The sequence below is a fragment of the Corylus avellana genome, chromosome 7, assembly GCF_965113065.1.
Source record: "Corylus avellana chromosome 7, dhCorAvel1.hap1.2, whole genome shotgun sequence".
NCBI lineage: Eukaryota > Viridiplantae > Streptophyta > Magnoliopsida > Fagales > Betulaceae > Corylus > Corylus avellana.
Genome location: NC_142496.1, coordinates 9,165,241 through 9,178,377, shown reverse-complemented (window position 1 = coordinate 9,178,377; position 13,137 = coordinate 9,165,241). Strand labels below are relative to the sequence as shown.

General features: G+C 35.7%; 1 protein-coding gene across 1 annotated transcript; it reads left to right on the top strand.

Moving 5' to 3' along the window:
• The first annotated feature begins 6,719 nt into the window (after positions 1 to 6,719).
• ESP1 (hydroxyproline-rich glycoprotein family protein) lies at positions 6,720 to 12,105 on the top strand. The gene is made up of 7 exons (XM_059599746.2): positions 6,720 to 6,845; positions 7,030 to 7,107; positions 9,394 to 9,432; positions 9,512 to 10,090; positions 10,184 to 10,276; positions 11,363 to 11,554; positions 11,646 to 12,105. The coding sequence occupies exons 1-7, from the start codon at positions 6,753 to 6,755 to the stop codon at positions 11,769 to 11,771; spliced, it is 1,200 nt and encodes a 399-aa protein (XP_059455729.1). The 5' UTR covers positions 6,720 to 6,752; the 3' UTR covers positions 11,772 to 12,105.
• Positions 12,106 to 13,137: the final 1,032 nt, after the last annotated feature.

Sequence of the window (13,137 nt, the reverse complement as noted above, 5' to 3'; positions counted from 1 at the left end):
ACTTGAATTTTGATCTGATAAACTTTCAAAACAACAAGAACAAGAAGAAGATGAAATGAAAATATATATATGATATCATATTTTTTGTTGAAATTTTGGATTAGTCTCACCAAATATCAAAAACCTTAATAAAATCTAAATGTTAACAGTTAAGCCATTTTTTTAATGAAAATTCAAGGCAAACTCACTTGTCATTGTTGAAATTTTACAACAATATACATAATAGTATAATACAAGTATGGATAATACAGTTGTATGCAATCTCATAAGCACGCATGTTCAATTTTATCCTCATTAGATATCATTTAATTAGTATCTGTTTAGTATTGAACCAATTAATTAATATTAAAAATTATTTGTCCCCCCACACTAAAATTCCTGGTTCCGCAATGATTACAAGCTGACTTGAGATTTAAGCAATAATCACTTCTTAATAAAAACTAAGGATGTAAGATTTAGACATCAAATATATTTTCTAGATATATTTGATTACATTTAAAACTAATATTTATACCAAAGTATTCTTAGTCATCTAATAAATTCATTGGGCGTCACACACACACACACATATGGACAAAGTTTTCCTCCAAACATTTTATTAAAAACTCATGTGCACCTCACATGTTATTAAAAAAATAGACACATCATTTTCGAAAAAAAAAAAAAAAAAAAAAAAAAAAAGACACGTCACTTTTATAAATTAGGTTGAAGGAAATTCCTCCAACCCAGTTTGGAGGAAAAATTTGTCATATATATATATATTAATGATGTAGCATATATCTATGCATGCTTATAACTTGAATATACTCAAATATAAGTTAAAGCATCACTTACTTATTCCTTATTAGAAGCATGCTCAGTTGGAAATTGAGGAATTTCATTCCAACCATTTTGTGGTATAGGTGACCCCCAATTACCTCATTCATCCATGTTACCAGGTAGAATGCCTAAAGGGTTAGGTTGCAAATTAGGACGGTCATCCAAGACCATAAATTGTATAGTTAGTTCAGGAAGTATATCCCGGTCAACTGACCGAACTACCTACTGAACTCACGTCCTCAATGACTTCCTTGCCTTTTGAGTCCATATGTATCAAAGTATCTAGAAAATGGTTATATCATGTATCGATATATATTACTCCTATATATGTGTATACATATATATACCGTACTATTTAGCATAACCACACAAATACAACAAGTATTTGAGGAAAAATATTGTGAAGGATTTTTTTTAATACCTTCAAACAGATGTGGGTATCAGTTTCTCATCTCTTGCTCCAGCTCCCATGAAGCTTCTTCTATGTCATCTTTTTCCTTAGCTGTTCCGGCCCTTTGTGATCCATAATTTGAATCGGCACTTTTTTGTATGATAAGTTCTCTTGAATCCATAGAGGTTTAAGCTGATAACATGCGAAGGATCATGCATGTACTTTCATAGTGTAGATACATGGAACACATCATGTACTCCAGCTAACTCTGGTGGTAATGCAACTCTATATGCTACCAGTCCAACTACCTCTTTCACTTCAAAAGGACCTACATACCTCGGGCTCAGTTTACCCTTCTTACCAAACCGAATTACACATTTCATTGGTGAAACCTTAAGAAATACTTGGTCACCAACTTCAAACTCCAACTTGTGTCGATGTTGGTCAGCATAGTTCTTCTGTCGACTTTGAGCCATTAACATTCTTTTTCGAATGAGTGTAATCTTGTCCTTGGTGTCTTGCTCTATCTCAAGTCCCAATAATTGCTTTTCGCCAACTTCATCCCAATATAATGCTGATCTACATTTGCATCTGTATAATATTGCTTCATACGGTGCCATCCCAATAGTTGCTTGAAAACTATTGTTATAGGCAAACTCAATTACAGGTTAGAATCGAATCCACTTACCTTTAAAATCAAGTATGCATAATCTTAGCATATCTTCAAGGATTCGAATGATCCTTTCTGATTGACCATCCGTTTGCGATGGTATGGTGTACTAAAATTCAATTTTGTTCCCATTGCCTCTTGCAATCTTCCCCAAAATTTCGAAGTAAATCGAGGATCTCAGTCGGATACTATCGAAACAGGCACACCATGCAACCTAATGATCTTCTGAATGTACAATTCTGCCATCTTTTGCATAGAGTCATTAATTTTGTAGGGACCAAAATGAGCGCTCTTCGTAAGTCTATCAACTACTACCCACATAGTGTCTTGTCCACTGGGTACCCTTGGTAAACCTACCAAAAAATCCATCGCTATTTGATCCCACTTCCATTTCGGAATGCTAAGTGGTTGTAGTGGTCCTGCCGCTCGTTGATGTTCAGCTTTTACTTGCTAACATGTTGGTCATTGTGCGATGTAATTTGTGATATCTTGCTTCATACCGGACCACCAATAAATCTTCTTCAGGTCTTGGTACATCTTAATACTTCCTTAGTGTACCGTATACTGAGTTTTATGTGCTTCTTCCAATATTTATGTTCCTAGCTTATCATCCTTTGGCAACACCACTCTGGAATCATTTGTTTATAAAAGACTACCTAAGGCAAAGTTGAAACCAGGAGCTTCTCCTTGACTAACTTTTTCTATAAGCTTTTTTAATTTTGGATCTTTTTCTTGAGCTACCTTGATCCAATCTATTTGCGTTGGTTGAATAATGAGTGTTGCAAGGCTCATCCCTCTAGTTGTTGACCTTGAGTCAAATTGAATCATTCCAAATTGCTGAGCAAGCTAATCCAAAAACGGCACAGAGTCTGATGCTTCATTCCATGATTTCCTACTTAATGCATCTACAACAACATTTGCCTTACATGGATGATAAATGATACAATAATCATAATCAATTATTAACTCATTCCACCTTCTTTGCCTCATATTCAAATCTTTATGAATGAAGCTATATTTAAGATTTTTGTGATCAGTATATACCTCACACTTTGATCCATAAAGATAGTGCCTCCATATCTTTAAGGCAAAAACTACTGCTGCTAATTCTAAATCATGAGTAGTGTAGTTCTTCTCGTAATTCCTTAACTATCTTGAGGCATAAGCTATCACTTTACCTTATTGCATAAGCACGCACCTCAATCCTTTATGAGAAGCGTCACTAAAAATCACAAATCCTTCTTTATCCGAAGAAGAATGAGAACTGGTGCAGTCACCAATCTCTTCTTTAGTTATTGAAAGCTTGCCTCACACTCATCACTTCAGACATAACTAGTGCTCTTCTTTGTCAATGAAGTCAGAGGTCTTGAGAGTGCGGAGAATCCTTCTACAAATCTCCGATAATAGCCAGCAAGTCCTAAGAAACTTCAAATTTCATAGACATTTGTTGGCCTCTCCCATTTGACCACAACTTCTATCTTACTTGGATCTACTTCAATCCCATCTCCTGAGATTACATGTCACAAAATTGAGACCTTATTCAACCAAAACTTATTAAGCCATACAAGACAATGAGACAAAGCAAGAAAAGGAAACAAAGCAACGGCTAGTATAATCACTTGTATAAATAAACCATCAATAAAAAAAAATGAATCAAGGGAAAAATGTAGTCCCTAATATTTCTCATTGTTTCTTCCTCTCTCACTCCTTATCTTCTCAATAATTAGTAACTTCCATATGGTATCAGAGCCTGCTGGCTCACGACCTTTTTACACATCCTAGTTTTTTTTTTTTTTTTTTCTCTTCATTTGGTTGCAGCATATCCCGTAAGGGCAGTGCTTTTAATCATTTTTTTTTATTTTTTTTTAGCATTTCAACAAATAGCACCCACCAACACAAATAACCTCTTCTTTTAGGCATTTCCTCAAACACCACAGCCACAACCAATGGTCTCTCAGTCTTCATGTGTTCCTACTGAGCAATCTTCTCCAAGTCTTCTTCATTCTGTTCCTTTTCCACCCGTCATAGTGGTTCCTATTTTCGGTTAGATCTGGACAAATAATTCCAGAATCTATCTACACCTTCATTGCAGACTAATAATAATAATAATAATTTCAGAAACAAGCTTGCAAGGCTCATATCTTCCAAACTATGAAAGATCCATAACCAAACCCCGCCACATGCGCCTCCACGCACCCCTTTGTATTTACTACACGCCTCACACACCACCGCATGCCACCACATGCCGACAATGTCATCAGTTCAGAGACAGATTACCAGATCGCAGATCGGGGGCTGTCGATCTTCACAAACTCGTCAAAATCAGCTCATTCCGTCCATTGACGCGCCCTCACATTCCATGCCATCTCCTGCTGTTCTCGGTCAACCGTTGCTCAGCCGCTACGTTCGGAACCAACAGACGTCGTCCCTCCGTTAGCCAGCATTAGCCCATCGCAGTAGCGTGCAGAGGTAACATTTTTGTTCTTAAGAGAAAGAGAGCAGTTTGAATTAGCTTATGAATTTATTAGTCTGTGAGAGAAACGAAACGAGAGAAAAGAAAAGATAAAGAAGAAAAAGGGCATTGCAGCATGAAAGAAAAAGAAAAAGAAAAAGGAATAAAGAAGTGCTGTCATGGGAGAAGGAAGAAAGAAGAGAAAAGAAGGAAAAAAAAAAAAAAAAGTGCTGTCGTGGAAAAAAAAATTTTAAAAAAAAAACACCATATATCTGGCCATTTTTCACCTTTGTTACTTGGCCGTGAATCTTGATTGTCCTTGATATTTGCAGCGAAAGTCCCTTGCGAGATCTAAATTATGAGCTATCAGCTAAAATTGCAGGAGCCTGAATATATTTGAAGCCCAATGTCCAAATTACGGGCATTGAGTTTTCTGCTCCCAGGGCTGAAGAATATGAGCTACCTATGCATTGAGTTGAGTTTGTCTGAAATAGATCTGTTGTTACAACTGAAAATTAGTCATGAGTTAGCGGATATTGATGTCATAGATAGGCCTTGAATATCAGATTGTTATGTATGTATCTATAACTTGTAACATCGTAGCTTCGGCTATGATTTTTTAAGAGCTTTTGCTCTGTGATGCAAGAGCTTTATACTCGTGATCATTCATCAATTAATGAGACTAGAATGATTTTCCCTTTTAAAAAAATAAAACAGTTTCATTTATTATTTCTTATTGAATTTTTGGTGTCAAAAACGGTGTGACTTTGTTTTCTCTAACTCGCTAACTATTACCATTAATCATTTATTATACTATAACTTATTATTGTTCTGATACCATTGACCATTCATCACTCAATTGTCACACTAATTAATCTCATTTATATTATTTTATCACTTAAAGCATCCAATAATATTATTAGAGTATAATCCTCATAAAATCAGGGCTTATAATTTAATAACCTCTAACCAATATTTATTATAATAATATTCATAGGGGTGCTCAAATGGCTATAACCGGCGGTTATTGGCTATAACCGCAACCGCCTTGAGGGTTATTGATTTTTAATAACTGCAATCGCAACAGCCTAGGTGGTTAGTGGTTATTCAATCCAATAACCGGCGGTTTTATAACCGCTTTTTTTATATGAGCTTTTGGGCTTTTTAAGTATTTTGAACCTTAAATTGACCTATTTTTTGGGCTTATTTTATGGGATTGGACTATTTTATGGACTTGTTTTAAGGGTTTAAGGCCAAAAATGTTCCAAAAAAGATGAAAAAAAAAAAAAAAACCATGTTTTTTGGGCCAACCAATGTTTTTGAATAAGGCTTAGCCCAAAACATCACATACCACATTATATATTTCACATACATAGTCATAAATAGCCCAAATCCATTAATCCAAATACAAATGAAAAAATTAATATATTTTATTAATATAAAATATTTAATATATATATTTATACTACTATATATAAATGAAGGCGGTTAGCAGTTATAATCATCTTGCCCTACCCACTAAAACCGCTAACCTCATTCGCTCTAGGTGGTTAGTGGTTTTTAATAACCGCTTACTAAAGTGGTTAGCGTTTAATGGTTAGTGGTTAGCGGGGTGGTTATAACCGCATTGTTTGAGCAGTCCTAGATATTCATATAATTTTATAAATTTCTAAAAAATTAATATTATGTCTAATATGGATATTTTATAACCTTATCATCACATAAATATCTCAATGATAAGTAATTAAAATTTGGGTGCTTCATATGTATTCTGACACATAACATGGAAACATGATCGTCCAAGAAGTATATTCTAAAAGTCATTATCTTAGACATTAAGTAAAGGAGACATTAAAATGAAGTTTGAATTTACACGTGAGGAAGAGTGTTCTTATCAGCTTAAGCTTTTGGATAAATGATAATTTAATATTGTTTGGCTATATAATGAAAGATTCATATAAATAAAAAAAAATGAAAAATCATAATAGCTAAGGAGAGAGTTTGAAAATTTTAGGAAATGTGACTTGCATCAATTGAGTTGAAATTCTTTTTGAGAGTAAAATATTTTATGTTATCTTATGATAAAGTAACGAGTAGTGCTACTATTTACACTCATTTTAACGTGACATGTTTTAAGTAGCTTTTTATATTAATTACTTAACAAAATAAATTAACGTAAAAGAACCAAATTTGAATTTGTCAAAAAAAAAAAAAAAAAAACCCCAAATTTGAAGAGTATTTAATGCTAAAGATTAAAACAAGTAAATTAATCTAAGGTCCATATGGCTCGGCCGAAACCAGAACATCTCATGAAACTCAGCCCAGGCCCAATATAAAACTCAAATAAAACCCCTGCTCCCCCAACCAGAACGGTCTGTCTGTCTCTCTCTCTCTCTCTCTCTCTCTCTCTCACTCGGACAATGGCGGGAAAGCAAGTCGCCGGCGACGGCTTATCGGCGAACCTCGCCGGAATGTCGAAGAACCAGCTCTACGACATAATGTCTCAGATGAAGGTCAGCCATTCCCTTTATAGATATATCTCTCTCTGATTTTCTCGAACTGAATTTTCTTTTCTCGTCCCTCCTTTTCCCTCGCTTACTTTCGAAACTTTCTTTTCCTCCAAACACTACCTAGTATCTATACAAGTGGGATTAGTGTAATGTGTTTGTTTTTGTGTTGTCGCTTCTCTTATTACAGACTCTGATCGAACAGAACCAGCAGCAAGCGAGGCAGATCCTCATCCAGAACCCGCTCTTGACCAAAGCCCTTTTTCATGTACTAATTTTTAGGGTTTTAAAAATGTGTTACTATTTATTTATTTTCTTCGAACTGCTGTAAAATTCGGTGTTTTCTTCATTGATTATATGCTTCTTGCAATTAGGGTTTTAGTGTGTCTTATTGTTTCTTTTTGGTTTGACGAGTCGAATTTATTTAAATAGAGACTAGAAAGTTGAATAGTTTTGTAGAAATGTGTGAGATATTTCGTTGCCTTTGAGCAAATTTTGGGAAGTTAATTCTCTTGAACAATTATATATATTTTCTGTTTTGCATAATGTAGGCAGTGCTTGAGTAGAAGTTGAAAACTTTCTTTTGAAAGACAAATTGTGTTTTTTTCCAAATTAAATATAGAGAATAATTGCATTGATATTCTTGTCCTAGAACCATCTAATTTTGTAAAAAAAAAGAAGAATATCAATTGGTGGTTTTGTCTTAGTATAAGAAATGATCCTAAAATGGTGATTCTGAGAAAAGACTACCATACCAAAATACCACTTGAAAACTTCATTATTTAACCAGCTTCGTAGCCAAGTGGTACCTCTCTACTTTGAACAGTGGAGGTCTTTGGTTCCACCAACATGAGGGAAGGGATCGGGAAGGGGGAGGGCTGCCCCGATTCTGGCCATTTGATTTATAGGAAAAGAAGAGGTCCATATTTTTTAGATTAGTTATAATATATTGTTACTGTTGCATTCCTTAGATGTCTTCTAACATATTCTTACTGATGTGCAATACATATATTTTAAGTGTCATAGGCTATGTTGCTTTCTTGGCCTACATTTGCTTCCTTTTGTTCCACCTAACACTTTTATATTGTCGCGAACTATGGGTGATGGCTGTTTTATCTCTTAGACAGTTAGGCAGTGTCCAAGTATGTGTCAATTTCAAAAATGGTTTGCCTTGTACTGATCAGTCCTTGGACTTCTAATTTAAAGAAATCGATAATGAATATTTTGAAAAAGGAAAAAAAAAAAAATAGTGAATAGTATATTAGGAAAAATAGATAAATAAATGAATGTGTTTGTGTGTGTGAATATCAAGAGCATGCGAACATTAGCAAATAACAAGTGTCAAAAAAAAAAAAAAAAAACTCCAGTGACAATTTGTTAAGACTGTTTCTGCCAACTTATTTGTATTTTCTTTTTCCCTGCCCTTGTAATACCAACTTATCCAAACTTATTGATCAGACTTGATGTTTCTTATAGACTTTAAGAAATTGAACTTGTTAATTTATATATGTTGGATTTGTAAAATTTTCCTTTACTGATAAGTAAAAACTTGATTTTGAATGTGAATAAAAAGACAGTAAAGCTGTAGCCAAGTGGCGTTTAGGTGCATAGATGTATGCCCATGGTAAATATAACTTAGGTGTATCACCAAAGTGTGGTTTTGACAACAGTTTGGGTGCCCTAGCTGGTCTTTTGTTGTTGTGCGTGTTACATAGGATATGAAGTGTTTGATTGAGGTCTCCCTGTAGCTCAATATTGAAAGAAGAAGAAAGAAAAAGGAAAGTTTTAGAGTCTAACCAAAGTTTTCTAGGAGTCCCAGCTGGGGAGATTTCGAAGTTCCACTGGTAAAACAGAAATAACATGCTGAAAACCTCAATAACCAAAGTTATTTAGTTCTATTTACAGGACTTGCTGATTTTAGATACTCACGGAGAAAATGGGCTTGCTTATAATAAGTAAGATGAAACTGATGCATAATTGGAAAGAACTTCCTCCAAGCTTTCATCTAGCAAGACAAAGCTTCCTCCAAGCTTTTATATAAACTTTTTGATGAAAAAGTAGTGATAAAGAATTTAAGGGTTTATGTTTGTATGACCATCTTGCAGACCTCTAATTTTGCCTTTCTTTTGCAATTGCTGAGCATTATGTCAATAACTGATTGGTAACAGACAGTATAAATTGCATTTATGTTTATTTAAGGGATTCTCTTCAGTCTGTGATCATTTCGTATCTCTGAAATTTTGGTCTGTCATAGTTCTGTTAGCGTTGAGATTAACAATTTGGTTTTGTAATCTTGAGATACTTTTAATGTCTGCAAATGATGCAAGGCAACTCTAGCATTATTTATCTAAGAATCATCTTAATTTTAGTTAGAATTTTGTTTAAAGTCTAATGGTCCATGGAAATCAATTTTATTTTTCTTGATGTATGACCCATGCAAGTTAATGGTGATCTATGCTTTAGTCAGTTATGTAATTCATTTAGCTTTTTGTGAGGAATTATAGCATATTATCTTCAACTGCTTCTTTGACTGTTGAGTATGTTATTTCACCAGGCACAAATTATGCTTGGAATGGTTCAGCCCCCTCAAGCGGTATGCTAAGTTTCAGTTTGGAATGCCTCTGTGAATTTTAGTGCATTTATGTAAATGCTAAGTTTCAGTTTGTGTTTAGATTCCAACCATCCAGCCACCAGTATCGCCACATCCTCAACAAGCAGCACAGCCAATTCAACCATCAAATATGCAGGCTGCTAACTCGTCGTCAAGTCAAGTGGGTATGCAGGACCAAACAGGTGCATCTCAGAATCCTCCTACAAGAAAGCAACACCAGAACCAAGCTGTGATGCCTGTCTCATCTGCTGCCGTTCCTGCACTAAATATTCAGTCTCAGCCCATGTCTTCACATCCCCCGCAGATGCCACAACCACCTAAGGGACATGTGAATCCCCAAATCCCCTCTCTGTCCCTTCCACAATCATCACAACTTCCAAATGTCCCTTCAATGCCTATGTATTCTTCTTCACAACCACCTCCACTTCAGCAGCCACAGATGCCACCTGCTTCCACTCAGTTGCAACAGCCACTGCAGACGACTGGAATTCCTCATATGCCACTGCAACCACCATTGCCGCCACAACCTAGACTACCTTCAGTTCCAGCTTACCATCATCAGTATCCCCCACAGCTGGGGCCGAATATGGGTTTCCAACATCCTGGTGCTTCTCAGCATCTTTCACAGCCCATTTTTCATGTAAGCTGAAGATTATATTGTTCACAAGTTATTACTGATTGTTTTACATATTAGCTTGTTTACAATTATTTTCTATATCAATAAATTGTTCAGCCAGGTAGCAAACCTCCTGGTAGCATTGGGCCTTCATTTCCGCAGGGGCAGCCACCCATGCCAAATCAGCCACTACCTCAGTCACTGTATCAGGTATGTATGTGCTTTTAGTCATTGGATCCCAACATTGTCGTACCACACGTTCTTACAGGAATGGTTAGTCTTGATTAGCACATGTATCTATTGTTTTCATTAGGCTTTCTGATGGACATAACAACTCTACTTGGCTTGTCTGATTGAAGCATACCTTAGTCAGCCTGTTAGGGCCTGGCTTGTGCTGCTATCAGAGTTGATGTCCCTTACCATCTAGATCTAAGTGCTCATTATTAGGTGTAGGGATATTTTTTAGTTGGTGATGTCACTGTTACAAAAAAACTTGGATAGCTAGTAAACTTTTTATGTCAAAGTAGAAATATGTAGGTTCCTTTGTTTCATCAAATATTTATGCAACTTTGTGAATGGGAGGTGTTGGCTGCGAGATTATTCAGAGTAGAAATAACCATTGTGATTGATGTTTTCTTGTTTGGTCAACTAGCAATTATTTTCGTCTAATTTTTAAAGATGGGAGATTGAGGAAGAGTTTTGCATACTCATCATTGAGCTTGAACAAGCTGCGGTTCTCACTTAAATAGTTTATCACAAACATACATCAATGAAAAGATGGTAACCTACCATCAGGTATCGTCCATACTGATACATCAACTGTACAAATAGTCAGCCTAATCAGATGTTGTTCAGTTATGTTCTTTCCTTGCTGTTTACCTTGAAAAACTTTTTTTTTTTTTTTTTTTTTTCTTTTTTTATTTGTAAGACTTGAACAACTTTTTGGTTTTACCAAACCATGGCATATTTTCGTATAACTAAGATGAAGGTCTTAAAGCTTGGATAAATCATTGACATTGATGAACTTCAACATAATCAACTGTTATAAAAGAAAATTGGCAAATATGGCTTCGTAGTTTTTTCGGTGTTCTAATTTTTGCATAACCTAATGCCTACTTTTGCTAACCATCAATATAGGGAATTGCCATTATTTAAGCATTGAATAGCAGATGCAACATGCTTGCACTTAGAATTCTTAAACTTCATCTTAAGTTATGCAACAAATGGGTCCTTGTGATATGGTTTCTACAATTTGGGCAAGATTTTGCTAACATTATCCACCTTTTTTCTCCTCAGGCGGCAGGTCAACATATGGGGACAGAGTTCAGCAATCAAGGTGGAAGTTCTATGCAAGTGGATAGAGGATCTCCCTGGATGTCTGGTCCACCCGAGAATTCTACAGTAACACAGCATTCGGGTCTTCCAGGACCTCCACCAATAGTCCCTAGCCAGATGGGTCCTGGCAATCAGCTGCCTCGCTCCCAACCGGTAATTTATCTGCAACTCTTTAAATTTCGTATCAACTAGATCATTTGTTAATAGCTTGAGATCAACTCTGATTCTTGTGCTGATCACGCAGTTGACACCGGAGATGGAGAAGGCGCTACTTCAACAAGTCATGAGCCTCACTCCAGAACAGATTAATCTCCTGCCTCCAGAGCAAAGGAATCAAGTGCTTCAACTACAGCAGATACTGCGACAATGAAACGGTGACGAAATTTGATTTTATTGGAAGGGAAGCAGGGCAGCATCAAGAATTCAATGTCATTTTGTCATCTGACTATCAATTGGCTGCAGTGAAGAAATTATACAGAAGTTGATACAAAATCCTTTCCACAACTAAGTTAGAGTTCATTATTGTGCAATATGTTTCTTTAGCTTATGCTATATATCTGCGCCTTTGCATTTAGGAGTTTTTGTTATTTGGCATTGCATTGCTTTGCATCTTTTATAGTGTCCGCTTGTTTTGTGGCTCAACTATATCGTATATCGTAGATGGTTCTAGTTCACAGCAAATATGTGAACGTGGTTCTTATTAAGTCTCTCTCTCTCCAATATATTGATTTTTCTGGTGAATCTAAGGATCATGATGTAAGGCCTGATGGCTTTGGGAGTAGGCGTGGGCCCGGGTACGGAGTGGTATTCTCCTATTGTAATTATGGAGTAATTTTATCTCTCTTCCATCCTCTAAAAGTTCATGTGACTTGATCTTTTACGGTACTTGGTGCATGAAAATGGGTGTTTGGCACATCAGCTTTTTAGAAGATGAAATGGGAATAAAAGGATGGAGTATAAAATTAGATAGAATGACTTCTTTTGAGCTACATTCTACTTTGAACGTTGGTCAGGCAAGTACACAGCATGAGGGATGATGCTGGACTGGACACAGACCGGTTATGAAATCGATTTCCAATGAGTTGCACATGATTAAGCCCTGCCACGTCAATTAACATAGCACTCACAAACAAACTAGTTTGTGAAGGAACCTAACGCATAAAATTTTAAAAAATTACAATAAATCCTCTCCATTAGGATTTTCTGTAAAATCCTAATGGAAGAAGAAAAATGATATATATATATAATAATAATAATAATAATAATAATAATAATAAAATGATCCACGGATATGTTGTGACCCACTTTGCATTGACAAAGGATATTGCCTTGTAAATTTTGTTATTTCTAGCCATCCAAATGATATTGTAGCAAAAAATTGGAAAAGGTGTATGAATTCAACTGCAATGTTCAGGGTTTTGAAGGTCTGATGATGATTTTTATCCAATCGAGAACGTTTAGATCAAAACAGCTTAGGGTATCCAAAGGTCAAGGAGACATCCGCCTAGCTACTCTTAACAAAATAACATGCGAGTAAGATGCGTTCATAAGTTTCAATGCATGAAATAAACTGAGGTCTATTCTATTAAAGTGATTTGAAATAATGTGAAGGTGATGTATCAAGAAGGGCACCACCGCCATGAGAGACGATTGCGTCGGCTATTGAGAACCATACAGCAAAATCAATCGTAAAAGCCAATTGAAAAGGTAACAATCCATCCAAGGGTAATGAGTAT

What these genes read in the sequence shown, in the direction of transcription:
- ESP1 (XM_059599746.2), top strand. Translation starts at nt 6,753, where the DNA reads ATGGCGGGAAAGCAAGTCGCCGGCGACGGCTTATCGGCGAACCTCGCC. An exon ending in ACATAATGTCTCAGATGAAG is followed by an intron (nt 6,846 to 7,029) that starts GTCAGCCATTCC and finishes CTCTTATTACAG; the next exon opens with ACTCTGATCGAACAGAACCA. An exon ending in TGACCAAAGCCCTTTTTCAT is followed by an intron (nt 7,108 to 9,393) that starts GTACTAATTTTT and finishes TTATTTCACCAG; the next exon opens with GCACAAATTATGCTTGGAAT.